Consider the following 18,651-nt stretch of genomic DNA (forward strand, 5'->3'; position numbering starts at 1 on the left):
ATGAAATAAAACTGACATCAAAACGAAGGTTAGCTAGTGATATGTTATGACTAGGGATGTGAACACTACCATGAAAAATGTAGTTATAGAATAGATCTTGACGAGCGTTTTTAATCAATCAAAAATGTAGAGGTTGGTAATTTAGGTTCAACCGAGATTTAAACTCGGATCGCTGGATTCAGAGTCCAGAGTGCTAACCATAACACCATAGAACCACTAACATGAAAATTATTTAGGCACAGGTCCAAAATACTGAGCATCAGTGTACCGGTGCTGTACCTGAATCATACACTCGACCATGTCACGTTTTGACTTATTTTGTTCTTAAGAACATTGCCATTCCGACCACAAAGATGAAAATGTAGCACTGGAAAAAGATTAAAACTTTCAATGGGCGTAGAAATCGGCTAATCTCCAAACAGATTTAATGGTTGCGAAGACCGTATCCAACTGGCAGAAGAAACTTGTATGGCAAGCTTCTTCTGCCAGTTCGATACGGTCTTCGCAACCAGTAGATATGCTTGGAGATTAGAAATCATCACGATCCTTGATTTGAGATAATCTTGACAGCATGTTTCTTCTGCCTAAGATACTTGAAGCCTAAATGAACATTATGCTAACTTCTTATTCATGTTTCTGTCATCATTCAAGATCCACCGGTTACGTCCGGTGCCAAGTTTTAAAACTTTCACACCTAAACCTCTGTACCCATACCTGTACCTGATGTCACTTGTATGTACATTCATGTGTATCCCAAGTTTTTTCTTCATATGAACTATACATCCCTACACGTGACATATACATGTACAAAAACTAAATTACAATGTCCACATACCGATTTCGCAATGTTCACCTTCGAACCCATCCGGGCATTCACAGCTGTAGGAGGTCTCCTCGGTCACGTGACACACGCCGCCATTTTCACACGGGTCAGGGTCACAGGGGTCAATGTCCTCTGTAAGAGCGGAAAGATTTGAGCTGTTATATTAAACGTCAGGAAGGAGTTCAAAATGTCGGTTGAAATAGTACCTAGGTACGGTGGTCTTGCGGTTTTGGGATAGTTGCCTTTGCACTCCTGACAAGCCTCAATATTGTGCCATTGATGAGAAAGACACTTTACAGTGAGTCCGAAGCGAGGAAATAGGTGTAAACTTTACACCTATTTCCTCGCTTCGCTGAGGTGAAAAAGAGTACCTAGCTTCGGATAGGAACGGCCAGTGTTTGAGGAGAGCCAGACCGCGAGCACGTTAAAGAATCCACCACGCTTCTCAAAAAGCGTAGGAATCGACCCTATTTGGATTTGATTAGAATAGGCAAGCGTTTTTGAAACTCAAAGAAGATGAAAGTAGTGTTACCTATTAAAAGAGACTGACTTGATTAAAGGTTTGCATGAAGATCATTTGTTGGATCCGTTGGCATGTGTGGTTGCCACCATCTTGATTTTGTGACGTCGCAGGGTAGCCATACAATTCATTGAGAGGAGTGTTTTGGGGGGTCGCTAGCGTTCTCTCTATCTTTAACAAATCGGCACACAACTATCACACATATGCATTCAACTCAGATAAAAAGAAAAAAAATCAATTCCAATTCATATTCATAAAAAGACCCCGTAATCGCTAAACTAACATATCACACCTGAAGTATATGTAGCCCAAATACTTAACTTAACGAATCTAGACATCTTACCTTCCTGACACGACGGTCCCTTCCAGCCCTTCGCGCACCCGTCCCGACACCACCCGGTGTAGACATCACAGGCGTACGGCCCGATACTCCGGCAGTGACAGGTCTGGGAACAGCCGGCTCCGAACGTACCGGGGATACACGCTGAGGGGGAGAGAGGGGAAAATAGTGTAAAATAGAATATAAAGGTATACGTAGACCTTTTGAGCCCGTAGGAACAGTGGTAGTTATCCACTGTGTCTAGCGCTCGGTTTGCAAAGCGGAGCCCAGCCATATCCTTAGGCCACCCTTTACCTCCCCATCCGAAGTCAGATACCAATTTTTACACCTAGGTGGAGTAGAGAAAGCCGTTTAAGTGCATTTCTCGAGGACACATTGACCATTCGACGCCACATATACGTGCAGCTATACGGGTTTAGTAATGACGTCAGGATCAGACGATAAACTTACGGGTTGAGCAGAGCAGGTTGCGGTAACCAGGGGAACAGCTACAGCCGTACGGATCCGGCAGACAGAAGATCCTCTCCTTACAGCCAGTGGCCAGCCCGTTGGAGTCACATTCGTACTGACAGTCTCTGCCGAAACTGTTGCCACCGCAGCCTGGAACAACGGCAGTTCAGAGTTAAACCGCTAGAGTGTGCTGATTATAGGATGTACAGTTTGACTTGTTCTTGAGTAGAAATATATCAATGTTAAAAGTTTGAAGTTTTTCTAATCAAAAGAAAAGTACGATTTAAGTATCATTTTCAATGCAGGAAAGTTGAGTTCAGTTTTCTTCATCGCAAAATAAACTGAACTTTGAGGGAATAAAATATACAAAGTATTGCTCCAGCTATAGCAATCCATATGTCGGCAAACTTCCATCAAATAAATTATAAATGTATCAAAGCCTTTAAGGTACTGTCATTGCCCAACTGAGCTAAGTAAAGGCAACGACAAAGACAAGTATACAAACATACACATGTTGGTACAGGTATTGTAGTCTAGCATAGAGGTTCGGCTTCTTTACGCTCCTTGGTAATGGTAAAAAACTAATATGTAGGGTCGTATTGGTTTAGATATTAGTCGGTTTATCAAAACGAAGAATATGATAAGGCAATGGTTTAAGATAGTGCTGCGTACCGGTACTGTGTACCGATACTGTACCGTAAAAGTTGATTAGGTACAGGTCCATAATACCGGATCATGAAGCACCGGTACTATACCTATATAAATTCCAACCAAGTATGCGCTTATTTTGTGACTGATTTCCTGACCGCATGGCCTTATGCAAAACCAAACATGATCAAAGCGACAACTGGGAACAGCATAACTTATATGCAACGGATCATTCAGGCAGGCCGGGAGTTTTGATAGCAAGGCCAGGTGAGTTTGGCGGTAGGAAACCTAGCTATGTTCTTTGAATAAAGATACTGACACGCTGAAAACAGTTTATTTGTGTTTCTGTCATGATTGGAGAAGTTCAGAGGAACACATGTTCATGTTTCCAATTGTTCAAGTACAGGTACAGGTCTGGACCTGTACCTGAACCTCTGTACCGGTACCTGATGTTACGTTTAGGTACGAAGCACTAGTTTAAAACAGTCGTAGTATTTCCGCCCACCTGTCCCACAGGTAGGTCCCTTGAAACCTGGAGGACAGATGCACTCCCCCATGTCCTCGTGACAAACTCCGCCGTTATAACACTTCGGACACGTCTGGTCACATCCGGGACCCCAGTAATCAGCAGGACACCCTGGAATAATACGTTTTTGATGTTTATTTACGTGTACCCAAATAAGGTGGTAAAGCATACAGACAGGCAAACAAACAAAACAAAATGTAAGGGCTGTCTCCAGGACCCGTCCCTCCGTCCCGGGACGGAAATATGTTTGTGGGACGGAAAAAAATCACACCGTCCGTCCAAGAAATCTATAAAGAATAACAAAGTTCTTCACACATAACCAGCACATAAACACCTGCCGACATTATGGTGACCGTCTGTCACCTTCCTCAGGGCAACACTGGTGGCCTCTACTTCGCACTGCAGTTAGGTGTCGCTACTGCAGTGCGAAGTATGCATGGGGGGATATAAGGGCTCATGCCTGAATTATTACTCCGCGTGTAGATGCCCAAAGAATAGAGAGGCTGTGTTTAGGTGAATCATGAATTACCTTTTATCGACCCAAGCTATAAAAAGAATTTGAGATGAAAGCTTGTTTTATTACTGTCAGAATTAGGTAGGAAAGTTTCGTCATCCCAGCGATAGGTCGGATGCGTACGCATTTTTTCAATAAGTGCTGCGGTCAGCTGCCAGCGGTACAACATAACTTGCAGTTTAAATTGCGATAAATACCGTTGTCTAGGTTAGATTTGGGTAAATCTTTTTTTCATTGCATGATGAACTCCTGTGCTTCCAATAGAAAGCAAAACATCTCCAGAACAGTTGTTCTGACTTGTTCGTTTTCTAGATTTGCAGTCATAAAGTTGCGTATTTTAGCATTGATTCCAATGGAGCAGCCTAATTGCCGTGTGAGACCATATACTCAGTCACGTTTAGGACCGCATTCTTTACATTGCAGCAGCGACACCTAGCTGCACTGTTTGTGTGTACAGAACTTTGTTTTCCAGTGATTTACGTACCTAATACAATTATACACGAATATAAAACATGCAGATGCATGTACCGTAACGTTACTTACTTGTGACGATGAGTCTGGCAATGGCGTGTGTTCTTTCCTGTTCTCTTCCATCCAAGAACGTCTCGTAGATACCGGCATCTGATTGGCCCACGTCATACAACGTCATCACCTTTCCGCTCGCAACGTTCTGCAAGATGTCGCCATTTTTCTTCCAGCGGACGGACTCGGCGAAACTCCCGTTGAGTTGGGTGTAGAAATTGACTGTGTCGCCAGGGCGCGCTGTTATCGTGAAGTGCTTCGGCAAGACCGTAGCTAAAGAGAACGAAGACAACAACGCAGGAAAGCGCAGGCAACCTCAGTTCGATTTTGGATGTAACATATCAAGTATCGTTTTAGACTAACATAGTACAATCCAAAAATGACAGCGGCTTTCGTTTTTGATGGTGACTTTACATTGGATCATTCGAGAAAAAAATGGATTGATTTTAAAATTTAATGATTTTTGCCTCAAGGAAGGAGGTTCGCCTCTGATGGGAAACTGACTGTTCTTGTCCGTGCTTGTGTATTTGCACCTATAACTCAAGATAGTTTTTATAGATTTGTATGCACTATGGTCTGTGGGTAGTTTCTGAGGTCCCGAAAAAACAATGCGATTTGGGGGCCCTAGCGGTATTTTCAGGTATTGCACCATTACAGGTCGACACCCCCTTCCTGGTATTTAGAAACCCCATGGTATTCAAGTTAACGTTTTAAGAAAATTTTTTGATTTATTGTTGGTCAATGGAACACTTTGCTACATGCGAAACACCATATATATCAAGGCCACTGGGCTTTAGGAACGAGTTTTTATCTACATATATCTGACCTGGTTGTGTCATCTTGACCGTGCTGACCTTGACCTCTTGACCTGACGGCATGACGGCTGTACAGTGGAACACACCAGCCTTATCAGCACCGGCTACAGTGGAGAAAAAAACAATGAACAAATGCTTAAAACCGTGTGCTGAAGGTAATGTTTACTTCAGTTCGTTCCTACAAAATCGCAAAGATTTTTTTTTCAAATTTACAGTGGAACATAGTAAGGACCAGTAAGTCCAAGAGTAGAAAAAAACTGTGTTTTGTAACTAAATTATACTTCAGTTCACTCTTACAAAATCGCCAACATAAATTTAAATACAGGGTGCTTTTCGTTTGGAGTGGTTTCAGTTCAGTGTAGAGACTTGCCAATAAACTTAACTTTCTCGATATTAGGTGACAAATTCATCTTGCGTAACTCTTTCATTATAAAATAATGATATATAATAGTCTTTTTTGCATATTCCTGCCCAGATGGGCTAAATGCACAGATAACCACACGTGGTATATAAGATGCATAATGCAAAATATGAATTGATAAAATGCTATGTATACATTCTAACATTGAAAACTAAAAAACAGACAAACTGTGGAATATTTCTAAACTAATCTTGATCACCTAGTAGTTTCTTCTCTCTTTTTGAAACATTTGGAAACATGTAAAAAAAAAAACGGTACAAGAACACCACCATAAACACTTACCCCCCGCAAAGAACCATACCATCTGGCCGACCCAATTCTCGGGTCGAATCGCCGTCGGCCCGAAGCTCGCCGAAGGATACCGAAAGGGTTCGTTTGCCCCGAAGCTCAACGAAGACGCTTCGCCAGAAACGCACTTCATTTGGGTGAATTCCTCTTTAACGGAGAACTGGAACATGTTGACTAGAGTCACGTCTGGAACTGAAGCTGGCAAAAAACAAAACAAAAATACTTCATTGTTTCAGTTAATTCATTTGAATGCAATGTAAGAATTACGCGAAAAGACAGTTACTCAAGCAACTGGATAAAATCTAAAAAGTCAGATTCTATCCAGTTGCCTAACTGTATTTTGGCGTATGTTATCACCAGGATGTCTAACCTTCATCGACGTAATATAATATCCGGAAACACAGACACACAGACAGCCCCAAAACAGTATCTCCATTTTTCATGTAGGTAATTAACCGGGGACGCATAGGGCTTAGTAACAGTTTATTACTTTGCATGGTGGTGTTTATTTCGTTCTTTGCAGCTCTACACTTATTTCACTGTTAGATACACGTTATGTAATATTTGTACAACATCTGAACGAAAACTTGCACAAACCATAGATTGACACGACAGCAAATCCTTTTCAAATGAAACCATATCCTTGCTGATATTTCAGTGCCCTTTCTGTGGTATGCACATAGTGTATCATCACTATTTGCGTGTCAAAACCTAACCGTTGCTGGGCTGGGCATAGGAAAAAGATGTCGTGTTTGCGGTTATCCGATTGACCTAAGCAAAAAACTGCCGACACGTAGCCTGTGTGCCAGACCACCGCGCTCCTGGCGCTAATCTTTCGGCCGGGGAAGCAACTTGCGCCGCCACCACAGATAGCACACGGCCCCCTAATTACCTCTCGCGCGGGGGTCTGGAATGGGCCTTGCTATCATTCTCTCGCGATAGAAATTAGAGTTCGGCTGCCAAGAGCGCCCGGGTGCCAACTCTATCCCTTCAAGGCTTCCCCGCCAAAAAGGGGTTGTCACATCGGTCTGGTATCCACACAAAATCAACAGATGAGGACTTTGAATAGTTGATGTAAGAGCAGTAAACATTTGTAGTAAACATTGTACTGTTTTGTTCAGTTTATCAATATATTTGTGCTTGCACAGTGCATATCTGTATAATCACAATATGATGTTGAATATCCCAGTCTCTTGATGGATTCAGGTTTTGTTATGCTAAACTATATTTGTTGGATCACTCCGGCCGAAATCTAAAAGACTATAGCTAAGAAACCTAAAAAAGGTAGGGTTAATGGAAACCCGAGCAATATTAGGGCCCGAAAATGTTGAAAGTTGAAAGTCTATCTATCTAATCATTTCTATACATGATTAGCTCAAGCAACACTATCACAATGTATAGCGACATCCACAAGTAAAAAATTACGCTGTCGTTGTGATGTGAGAACTCGTCGCCGGGTTTTTTGTAGGCTTGCGACACTAAGGGGATCATCATACTGAAGTATTTGCGCTGTTTTGAAACGCTCAAAGTGTGAAGTTACTACGCAAATGTGCTAAACAGTGTTAGTAAATGTCACTACCATAAAGATTTCAGCATTATCTTCTTTCCATTTTTGGGGCACTAATATTGCTTTGGTTGCCTTTAAGTTTACCCCAAAGCCTTTTTGAGACCGTCGGTCCAGTGGGTTATTATCCTTTATTTTGTGGAAGGCGAAGCCCAACCCTTTCCTTCCTCCCAAACCAAGTTTTTCCGCACGATAACCGGAGACACAACATATTATTTTCTTAGGCCCCATCATCTTTGAACTACAGGCGGTGTTTAGATTACTGAATGGGTGCACCTGCGGCCGTTGCTTTGTTGGGGCACGTTGCTATAGTGATATGTAAATATGGATTTCATTAGCCGTCTGAAGCGAGCGCCTTGAGGCCTAGGCACAGAAGCGCCGGTACTGATATGATTACTAATATGTCATAATTTGTAAGTACTTGGAAATTCTCGAAGGTTGGAAATCCTATTTTGTAATACTTATATTTACTTGTGTATAAAATGTATAACTCGATGTAGATACGAATGGTAATTTTTTTTCTCAAAAGTTGAAAATTATTATTTTTTAAACCCAGTATCCTATTGACTGTGTGTGTGACGTATTGATTGTAATTTTAATTTCCCAGGGTTAGCCCTTAAACGGAAATCCGTACTATATAATGCCCTTATGCTCCATGCCTAGCTCTATGAAACATGGCACCGCGTAAAAGAGCGCGCCGCTTCCGGGATCGCCCAGTTGTGCTCTGGACGTCGTGAGAAATGGACGCACGGAAAAAGCGCCCCGCAAGTCTGTTGTCAAACACTTTAAGGGGTTATCTTATGATGACATTATGAATAAAGGGAGTCGTTTCCCCGTTCCATACAACCTATCCTATCCGTGTACGTGCGCCAGCAGACTAAATGTATATGAAGTAGTTTTACTGCAAAATTAACATCGTAGGTGCACCGTAGGTGACCCTACTTATGGGCCTTGTCACATTCGTGCGTATATACAAGTCCGCATGAATTGCGTATTAACATGTTATTGGATTAGGTTAAGTTTGCAGCCGAAGAAGTCATTTCTTAGGTTCGATCACTAGGCTGCACAACGGTGGGTCAAAGTAGAAAACAACTCTTCCTCCGCAAAACATACTTTAACCAAAAAAAAATTCATGCGCAACTCACGCGCACTTGAATATACGCACAAGTGTGACAGGGCCCTAACGATAGCCATTCGCTAGTTGGGCAACCCACGCTGCTCATGTATCAGCATGTTCATCCCGAACAAAAGTTGAATAAATAAATAGATAAAGACACACTTTCCCCTATCTGATACACAGACCGATATTTTCCATGTATTGTTTTCAGTGTCCAACTTGTATGTTGCTTCCGCTTAATATTTGCCTGAATTTGTAACTGAATTAAGAAAATTACCGATTGTTTAAAGATAATAAAAAATATATTTTAGACGATGATCGCCGCTTTGCGCCATTTTGCGCCGGTATATGTGCGCCATTTTGCCAACTGATTATGATATAATTTCAGACAATTTAGGGCGACAAATTACTTTGCAAATGCTCGGCGCCATTTTGTGCAGTCCAGTTAGATTTAGGGGCACATGGAGTTATGTACTTAACGCGTATCACATTAGATAAAATAAATACGACATACATAAACAAAGTTTTACATGATAGTACAAAGTTGTCTCAACCACTGTATATATCAAAATTCAAAATTTTATCCAGTTGCTTGAGTAACAATTTTTGGTGTATCTAATTACCTGGATGTCTAACCTTCATCAACGCACTGTAGATATCAAATACACTAGAGAAAAAGATAAAGAATTGGAGATCGATTAATACAAATGTGGTCACTTCCATTTCCAACCTGCCTAAGCCAAAGATTTAAAACTGACCAAAGTATTTGCTTTACATGAACAGTAAACAACACAATAGTACTGTTGTGTCGCTTCTTAGCTAGCCTGGAAACCATACCCTCGGTGGCTCCCCGATATCTCTACGGCGCTGGGAGAGACCCCTGCCCGCCCAGACAGCTTAGCCCGCTCAGGGTGTTGGTTTACGGCCTTGGATTAAATTAGCTCGAAAGTAGGGTGGCAACGGAAGTAGTGTGGCAGCCGAAGTAGAAAGGCTATCAGAAACGGTTCAATAAAGTAGACTGGGCCCGGTAAAACAACCCTAAGCCGACCCCTAGAGACTGGGACCAGGCTACTTCTCAACCTGTCACACGATACTGGCCTTGCATAGGGCTGCATATTCTAAGTGCTTGCGAAGCGTGTTGGTCATATAGCTACAAAACGGATACGGTTCGCTTCGGTGATTTCAAAAGGCTGAAGTACCGAAACCGAATATATCTACCTGGAGTTAAGCTGGCTACAATATGGACTGTAGGAGTACTCTTGTTACCAGACGACAATTAATTTTATTCTCTACATCCTGAAACTAATATACTTGCAAGAGCCCTGTATAAGATCCAACACCTAAAACTCGCCGAATAACAGTAGTCGTAGATCAATACATTTTTTTCAAATTGCCTATGTGTTTGATAAACTACAAATAATGTGTCTCGGTAACGTTTAATGAAGATATTTGAGAATTCAAAACAAACTTTTGTGTGAATTTCACATACAGACAGTTTTGCCCCGGAGCTAGTTTCTAGTGTTATTCTGAATCATGAATTGTCCCTGTTCGGATCATGCGTAGCTTGGTAACAAATCCAGGCGTTGTAATATCGTTACTTAATGTTGCCGGCATACGGTTATCGGATTAGTCAGCAGTCGGCTGCGGTAGCCTTCATAGGCTTAGGGAAAAATGTTGTGTTTCCGTTTCTAGTCCTGACAAAAATTGCGGTCGGGAGGTAGAGATCTAGATTCTCTTTTTATTTATTTATTTATTTATTTATTTATTTTTCAGTTCAGCATGTACATGCCAGGGTTGCCCAACTAGCTATAGGCTAAAGGCGAACCCATGTGCGGCCATATGGCTGTAGGTTTTGAACCACTCACACCTTAAGGACCCCTACTCTTTTTGATAAGTGCGGTGGATTCTTCAACGTGCTCGAGGTGTGGCTCTCCTCAAACACGGGATCTCCATTTAATCCGAGGGACGTCCCTGACCGAAGCTAGGTACTCATTTACACCTGAGTGAAGTGAAAAAAGTCGTGTTAAGTGCCTTTCCCAAGGGCACAACATCGGGGCATATCGGTGTTTCGAACCCGGGACCTCTCGGGACCGGAAACTAATCATGTTCCATTGGTCTAGCAGGCACTATGAGTCGGGCTTTTTGTGGGGATTATAATATGATTTTTTTCTAATTGCTTATTAGTTCTGTTGCGTTCAGTTTCTGATGATTGCGCCTTGTATAGTCTGCTCAGAATCAGCGTCTCGAAGGAAAAAAAAACGTGGCCACATTCAAGAAACCGAGTGCAATAGAACCGATATACCATAAGATAAGCATATTTCAGGGCCCAAAAATTACTGTAAATGCGTTTAAGTTCGCGTAATTTTTTATTTCGCGCTAAGGCGAAAATGGAGTGTTCGCGGTTTTAAAGTACGTACTTAAAACCACCGCGAACTTTTTGTCCAATACTGTAGCAGTATGTGACGCGCTGCCGCAAACTTAAAACCACCGCGAACACTCCTTGAAATGTCGCCACGAAAACCGCAAACATAAAACCACCGCGAACATTTCCTGCATTTACAGTATGACTAAGCGCATAAGGCCACAAAAACCTAATTTGCAAACTTCATCATAACATGATAACCAATTAACACCAAAATGGCATTAAGTTTGTTGTTTTTATCCGCGTTATTAGTTGATTTAGTCATATGCTAAATTCTTAATCAACAGTATAGAGCTATTGTCCAAGTGCAGCTTGCCAAATTGTCTACATGAAAAGCTCTGTGTGCATTGAATGATATATCAAGAAATTTTGTTTTCTCTATGGATCTATCTACATTGCTTTGGGTAGGACAAGTGCGACTCCGTGGCGCAACGGCAGCGCGTCTGACTCCAGATCAGAAGGTTGCGTGTTCGAATCACGTCGGGGTCACATTATCTTTTTCGCTCTTCTTTTAGCTCTATAAGTCTTAATCTGAAATTACATGTGCGCGTCAATGAACCAAAAAAAAAATGACAGGCAGAAGATTTGTTGTTGTTGTCATTGCTTAACGTCTATTATTTCGCTAAACGTGGTCTCTTGGTGCTGGGTTTTACTTGGTTCAGTTACGAGTCAATTGTCTCTCTAGGTATTCAACACTTGGTGACTTTTGCCTGCGTGTTGCTGGAAGTGTTTTTACATTTCCCGATTATGTTTTCATAAGCCTATTGTTTTTCAACACCTTTATGTATCTGTTTTATACTCGAAATGAAAAACAAATGCTACAGCTACAAGAAAAAGCACAAAACACTCACCAAAGCATGGTGCGCAGAAAAACAAACTCAGCAACAGCAGCGCGCATCTATGCCCTGTCCTTCCCTTGTTCATCATAGGGAGCACAGTATCGTGAGATGAAAGAACGCCAACATAACATTTCCCACGAAAAAAACAAAAACACCCTAACGCTCCTCTACCTCTACTCTAGCTCTACACTGTAAAACTAAACGCGGAGTTCTGGTCTACATGGTGAGAATTCTGCGGCATCGGTCCTGTAGAAGTGTTGGAAAGAACCGTGCAACAAATAATCAAATGGGCTTGCCGGAGATTCGGTTTAAATAGGCGGCCGTTGGTGCCACCGCTAAGTCCTCTTACCGTGTTAGATCCGCATTTCAAGTGCCCTCTTCATAGCTACTTGGTTAGCGTGGACAGAGTAGAGTACTTGGCGCGGATGATTTCTGGTTATAAGAGGTACTCGACTGGTTGCGAGCACTTCAAAATGGCCAAACACGTGCGCGGTGACTACTTGCAAAAGAAACGCCTTATAAAAGACATGTTAAGTTTTTGATGGCAGTAGAAAGTATTTGCAATTGGTGATATGGCATTTATAACTTATAACTTATAACTAAGTCAAGATGAGCGTGCCCATTTTATCATATTAATGATAAAATAACGGTCGAAAACTGTGACAACACATTATCAAAATTGTCACTAGTTCCCCTATAGCACCCAAACAATAGAGTAGGTTATTTCTGTTCTATTCTAAGTTGCATCATATTTTCAATGGTTTACAACATTAAACAAATTTCCATATGAACTTGCCATGGACATTAGCAAAACTGTAAGATACTCCCTGCCATGTAGTCACTAGATAACTGTCCTTTGCAGGGGATTGTTTTACCTGGACATACCTTATATTTTTCCTTATCATAAAATTGATAACAATGAAAAAAAATATAACAATGACATCATTAACCCTCAAACCACCGTAGCTTTTTACGACTAATCTTACCGTATGGGGTCAAAACTGACCCCACAATGTTTTCTACAAATATAGCTTTATTGGTGACTATTTTTGTGGTTTGTATATATGTATAGTTTAAGTAATCTATAAGGGACAGTTTGACATGATTAGGTGTGAATAATTTTTGCTCATTATCATAATTTATGCAAAAATAGGGAACATCGTCTTTTGCAACTAACGCTATTCAGACAAGCGGGCTCTTTTGAGGCCTGCGCCAACACTTGATGTCATATAGCACCTGAATGGCTTACGCTAGAACAACCAAACTTGGTCACCTTTGCTAAAATTTCGTTGGCAACAATTTTGATTTAATGAAATATCTAATCAATGTTTTCATGTTGTTATGGCAACCGGTTTCTTAGAGCCATATTTGGAAAATGTCGCTACTTTTGGATTTTACAATGTAATTCTAGGGCTGTCTTTTTAAACTGCACTTATTTTGCTACATCAATACCAACCAATTTAATTCACTATCATTTTTATGATTTAATATTCATAATTTATGCATATTTGATTACGCCATTGGTCAAAATCTAAGATGGCGGACGATATAATTAGATTAGCTATAACCGGCTATATTTCAACCTCAAATTTCATCATTACCATGTTTATTAAAACAGAACCAATCTTAATATAAACGTTTTGGTCCATTTTTATTGTGTTATTAGGTTATATAATGAAAAAATGCATTCAAAATAATTCAAGATGGCGGAACCAAGATGGCGGATTTCCCTAGTTTAACTTGATATGAATATAATTTTTATGACGTTTATTTTGACGTCGTTCCTATTGCCATCTACAAATAATGTCTTTGGATATATTATGATTTATCACACATAATTTCTATCTAAATTTATATCTAAAGTTTTATCGTGTACCTTTGAATTATACGGAAATACCCAATTTGTAGGTTTTCGTCAATAAAATAACATAAATGACGTCATAATACGTCGCAACGTCATTAATTTTTACGTTCATTTAAAAAAATTGCTTTTTCAAGTTTCTACAAAATTGTATTTTGTAACTATGATCATAATAACCCTTATCATAAATGTTACTAGATGACAAGTATCAAACAATAGGGAATATGAGTGCAGATTTTGCTGGGGTCAATTTTGACCCCACTGGACCATGCGTAAACTTTCTAGGATAACTTAATCAACAATGAGCCAATGTCGGTAAAAACTTGTGAGAAGTTATAAGACATATATACAAACAAACTCATAGAAGGAATTTTGTTTTCGACTCGAAATGTCAAAATGGCACATGTTGATATGCGCCTGGGGTCAGTTTTGACCCCATACGGTGGTTTGAGGGTTAAGAGAGTGACAAAAAGAATAAATGGGAATGAAAATGAACGGATCAAAAAATAATTATAATGTGACCCCGACGTGATTCGAACACGCAACCTTCTGATCTGGAGTCAGACGCGCTACCGTTGCGCCACGGAGTCGCACATGTTTTGTTTCTCACACGTATCAATCATGAATAAACAACAACTTTTTTCAATAATTCAATAGCTGTTGAGATGGCTTTTCATGGGCCTCTCCTAAACAAGACAATGGGAATTTTTACTAAATTATACATAATAAAAACGAAGCAAAATGAACGAAAGAACTAATTGAAACTATACCATAAATCCTAATGAAACAAATGGAAAAGAAGAGGAACTACAGAATAAGTTGAGTTGTAAACATGATAAGTAAGATTACGCTATATCATAAGTGTGATTGCACTGTACATTATCAAATTACCATTTACAATTTATAAAGAAATAGATCAAAATTATACAAAATAATAATCATATGAATTATTCTGTCATCAAATATCAAAAGGAAAAGCGGAAATAAGGAAAACACCTATAAATCAAGATTCGTTTGATGGATTTGCATGAATTTTGGCAAGTAGCGGTACTAGTATTTTTAGGTATTGCAGTATTTTCTAAATTTTGAAATAGTGTGGTACAGCACATTGCATGTTAGCCTGGTCACCAGTCTCTACCGGTCGGCTTAGGTGTGTTTTACCGGCCCCAGTCTCTTATATTGACCCGTTTCTGTCAGATTGTCATCTTAGCTGCCATATAGAGTTTCGCAGTCACCGTAGTTTCGCCGTAGAGCGAACTAATTTAATCAAGGCCGTAAACCAACACCCCGAGCGGGCTAAGCTGTCTGGGCGGGCGGGGGTCACTCCCAGTGCCGTAGAGATATCGGGGAGCCCCCGATGGTACGGTTTCCAGGCTAATCGCATGCCTAATGGATGTACGTGTTATACAAGCTCTCGCTGGCAGGGTCTACTTTTTTACTCTCCAAGCAGAGGTTAGGCTCCGGCTTGTTTTTGACGTCGTTTTGTGGGTACTCTATTTCACTGTATTTGATGTTTAAAAGCAATCGGCTACTTTCTAAATGCCACGTTGTTGGAAAAATAGCGATTTGATACAACTTTATTGACTTTGGATCTTCACTATATAAAAAACGCGAGAGGAATACATTTTTTCTGTATTTTCAAGCAGAAAATCTCATAAGCAGGGTACAGATGCCTGACACAATCCACTTGCAGCTAAAAATGATATGTGACCCCGACGTGATTCGAACATGCTACCGTTACGCCATGGAGTCGCACTTGTTGCTACGGGCCACAGCAGTCATCACTTAACTAAATACGCGTGCTTCAAAATGGAAAATTGGAAGAAAAAAATTGTCAGTAGAGTTTGTCTACCACCTGAATAGGTCAATTGTTTTTACACATCATTTCAAAAGCGAGACCAAATACGTGACTTTATAATATAGAGTTTATTGTACTAGTAATCCATGTTTTATGATATTTTGTAGTTAGAATTGTAGGATAGACTAGCCGTGTAATATTGTTGATTTTATGTCGTACATTGTGCCGTGTGATATTGTTTAGCAATACAGTTCATTCGTATATAGTAACATTTGCCCGCGTAGTTACCATTCCCGTGGGTTCACTCTCCAGGCGAATTATTACAGGTTTGCGTAGCAAAATATTTGTTGGATCCGTTGGCATGTGTGGTGGCCGCCATCTTGATTTTGTGACGTCACAGGGTAGCCATACCATTTCATTGGGAGGGGTGTTTTTGTGATCGCTAGCGTTCTCTCTATTTTTAACAAATCGGCACACAACTATCACACATTCAACTCAAATAGAAAGAAAAATTCAATACCAATTCATATTTATAAAAAGACCCCGTAATCGCGAAACTAACATAGCAAACCTGAAGTACATTTGTATATGTAGCACAAATACTTAAGTCTAGTTTTCCTATTTCTGCTGAATTCTACTATCCATAACCCCGTAGGTGGGCCTAGTAGTAGAGGCCATGGCCAGAAACGACGTAATATAACGGGGGATGCCCTAACATCGCAGGTTTCTTTACGCGCTCGAACTCACGGCGCTCCATCGCTGGTTGCCAGAGAGTGGTCAGGTTTTGATGAATGAATTTTGAACACATTCATCTAGATAACATAATTGGATAAGAAATGTCTTCAGACTGTTCATGAGCCCTTCACGCTCCGAGTTACAAGCGGCAAATGCTGTGAGACGTTTTCGCGAATGTACGGTCTGATTTAGTGCTACGCTCGATAGTGTGCCTAACTTGGCACGCTTTTATAATATTGCTCTCTTCGGAAGTTTATGATGGAGTTAAGAAAATGTAAATGAGGCTTGCAGTCTACTATATTCTAGATTTCTTTTGACCGGGAATTTTCGACTGTGTGCACTTCTCACATCATGGGAGAAGGGCTATATCTAGCGCATCCCAGCTCATGTTTTCACGGGAAATAGGCTACCACGCACTTTGTGCGTGGCCCGACTTACGTATTGCATGCGGCCCGACTGACAAAATATTTACGAAAAAACGACACCGCTTACATCAACAATACTCCGTCTTCTTATTGCCTAATGTCTTCGCCATCTCTGTATTCAGTTTCCTTGTCATAGACGTTACCAATCACATGTTAGAGCGTAACAAATCTCTGAACCTCGCCGTGCGTTAAATCGCCCCGCCACCATCACGGCGAGGAAAAAAGGTTGGAAAACAACGTCGCCAGACGACACCGATGTTTACGTTGATTTTCTTCGGTCGGTTTTCTTCTCAACAAACACTTAAAGACCCAAAATGTTTAGTGTTTTATGAAGTTATATTTCTTACGTGAATGATAGTTGTGTATCAGCTTGGCACAGGTCGTATATTTAGGCGCCGGGACGTCTTGCTACGCAGTGATCCTCTACTCAGTCTACTCAGCGCTACCAGCATTATTATCTATTATACTATTTTTTGACAAAACAAGAAATCAATATGTACAAATATGTTTTGAATGCATATGACAGCTATGTGCATAAACTTCATTTATTTACCTTCCTTATCAGCATAGTTAGTGGTCACAAACACAGCGTACTTAATATGCAAAATAAGGTCAGTAAAAAATCTGTACGATGTTAGGGCGCGTGCGAAGTTAGGGCGCCTGTTACATGCAGTAATCACAAAGACAACATTTCTTGTAACGTCGTTAAAGGGATTGTTCATTTATACAACTCTATAAGCTTCATTTAGACTGCTCATTAAGAATGTAACATATGATTTGATCAACTAATGAAACCCATTTAAATACTTGGATACTTCATTCGATAAGTCAATTTGCTAACATACAAGATTTGTAAACAGCTAATCTTCCTGGACATAAGACATGCAAACATAAGACATGTAAAATATATAAAAGACATTAAAGCTAGTATTTACATTCTACATCTAATTATTTAATCTAAAATATTTACGAAAAAACGACACCGCTTACATCAACAATACTCCGTCTTCTTATTGCCTAATGTCTTCGCCATCTCTGTATTCAGTTTCCTTGTCATAGACGTTACCAATCACATGTTAGAGCGTAACAAATCTCTGAACCTCGCCGTGCGTTAAATCGCCCCGCCACCATCACGGCGAGGAAAAAAGGTTGGAAAACAACGTCGCCAGACGACACCGATGTTTACGTTGATTTTCTTCGGTCGGTTTTCTTCTCAACAAACACTTAAAGACCCAAAATGTTTAGTGTTTTATGAAGTTATATTTCTTACGTGAATGATAGTTGTGTATCAGCTTGGCACAGGTCGTATATTTAGGCGCCGGGACGTCTTGCTACGCAGTGATCCTCTACTCAGTCTACTCAGCGCTACCAGCATTATTATCAAAATACTATTTTTTGACAAAACAAGAAATCAATATGTACAAATATGTTTTGAATGCATATGACAGCTATGTGCATAAACTTCATTTATTTACCTTCCTTATCAGCATAGTTAGTGGTCACAAACACAGCGTACTTAATATGCAAAATAAGGTCAGTAAAAAATCTGTACGATGTTAGGGCGCGTGCGAAGTTAGGGCGCCTGTTACATGCAGTAATCACAAAGACAACATTTCTTGTAACGTCGTTAAAGGGATTGTTCATTTATACAACTCTATAAGCTTCATTTAGACTGCTCATTAAGAATGTAACATATGATTTGATCAACTAATGAAACCCATTTAAATACTTGGATACTTCATTCGATAAGTCAATTTGCTAACATACAAGATTTGTAAACAGCTAATCTTCCTGGACATAAGACATACAAACATAAGACATGTAAAATATATAAAAGACATTAAAGCTAGTATTTACATTCTACATCTAATGAAATTGAATTATCTATATACACGAGAAGCTCCTGCCGAAACTGATACTTACTAGCAGTTTGAACGCTATAAGGCAAACTGTTCAATGTGAATAACAAAGTGACACTCGCCCTTCGGCGTGACACACCCACTAGCTTCGCAGGCACGCGGCG

At 40.3% G+C, this 18,651-nt stretch overlaps 1 protein-coding gene and 2 non-coding genes across 3 annotated transcripts in view; 1 reads left to right on the top strand and 2 right to left on the bottom strand.

Annotated features, from left to right (window-relative positions):
- LOC136424013 (delta-like protein C) overlaps positions 1–11,897 on the bottom strand; it is a 31,229-nt gene extending 19,332 nt beyond the window's left edge. The window contains exons 1-8 of the mRNA XM_066412412.1: positions 11,822–11,897; positions 5,862–6,065; positions 5,170–5,262; positions 4,365–4,616; positions 3,287–3,418; positions 2,134–2,283; positions 1,687–1,827; positions 836–955 (exon numbers count right to left, since the gene is read on the bottom strand). Coding sequence (XP_066268509.1) covers positions 836–955; positions 1,687–1,827; positions 2,134–2,283; positions 3,287–3,418; positions 4,365–4,616; positions 5,170–5,262; positions 5,862–6,065; positions 11,822–11,897 — 1,168 coding nt within the window. The remainder of the gene's footprint in view (positions 1–835; positions 956–1,686; positions 1,828–2,133; positions 2,284–3,286; positions 3,419–4,364; positions 4,617–5,169; positions 5,263–5,861; positions 6,066–11,821) is intronic.
- Trnaw-cca (transfer RNA tryptophan (anticodon CCA)) lies at positions 11,388–11,459 on the top strand. The gene has a single exon. It is a non-coding gene; the product is annotated as a tRNA-Trp (tRNA).
- A 2,291-nt stretch (positions 11,898–14,188) lies between the features above and the next one.
- Trnaw-cca (transfer RNA tryptophan (anticodon CCA)) lies at positions 14,189–14,260 on the bottom strand. The gene has a single exon. It is a non-coding gene; the product is annotated as a tRNA-Trp (tRNA).
- Positions 14,261–18,651: the final 4,391 nt, after the last annotated feature.

This window comes from Branchiostoma lanceolatum, chromosome 18, assembly GCF_035083965.1.
Source record: "Branchiostoma lanceolatum isolate klBraLanc5 chromosome 18, klBraLanc5.hap2, whole genome shotgun sequence".
Lineage (NCBI taxonomy): Eukaryota > Metazoa > Chordata > Leptocardii > Amphioxiformes > Branchiostomatidae > Branchiostoma > Branchiostoma lanceolatum.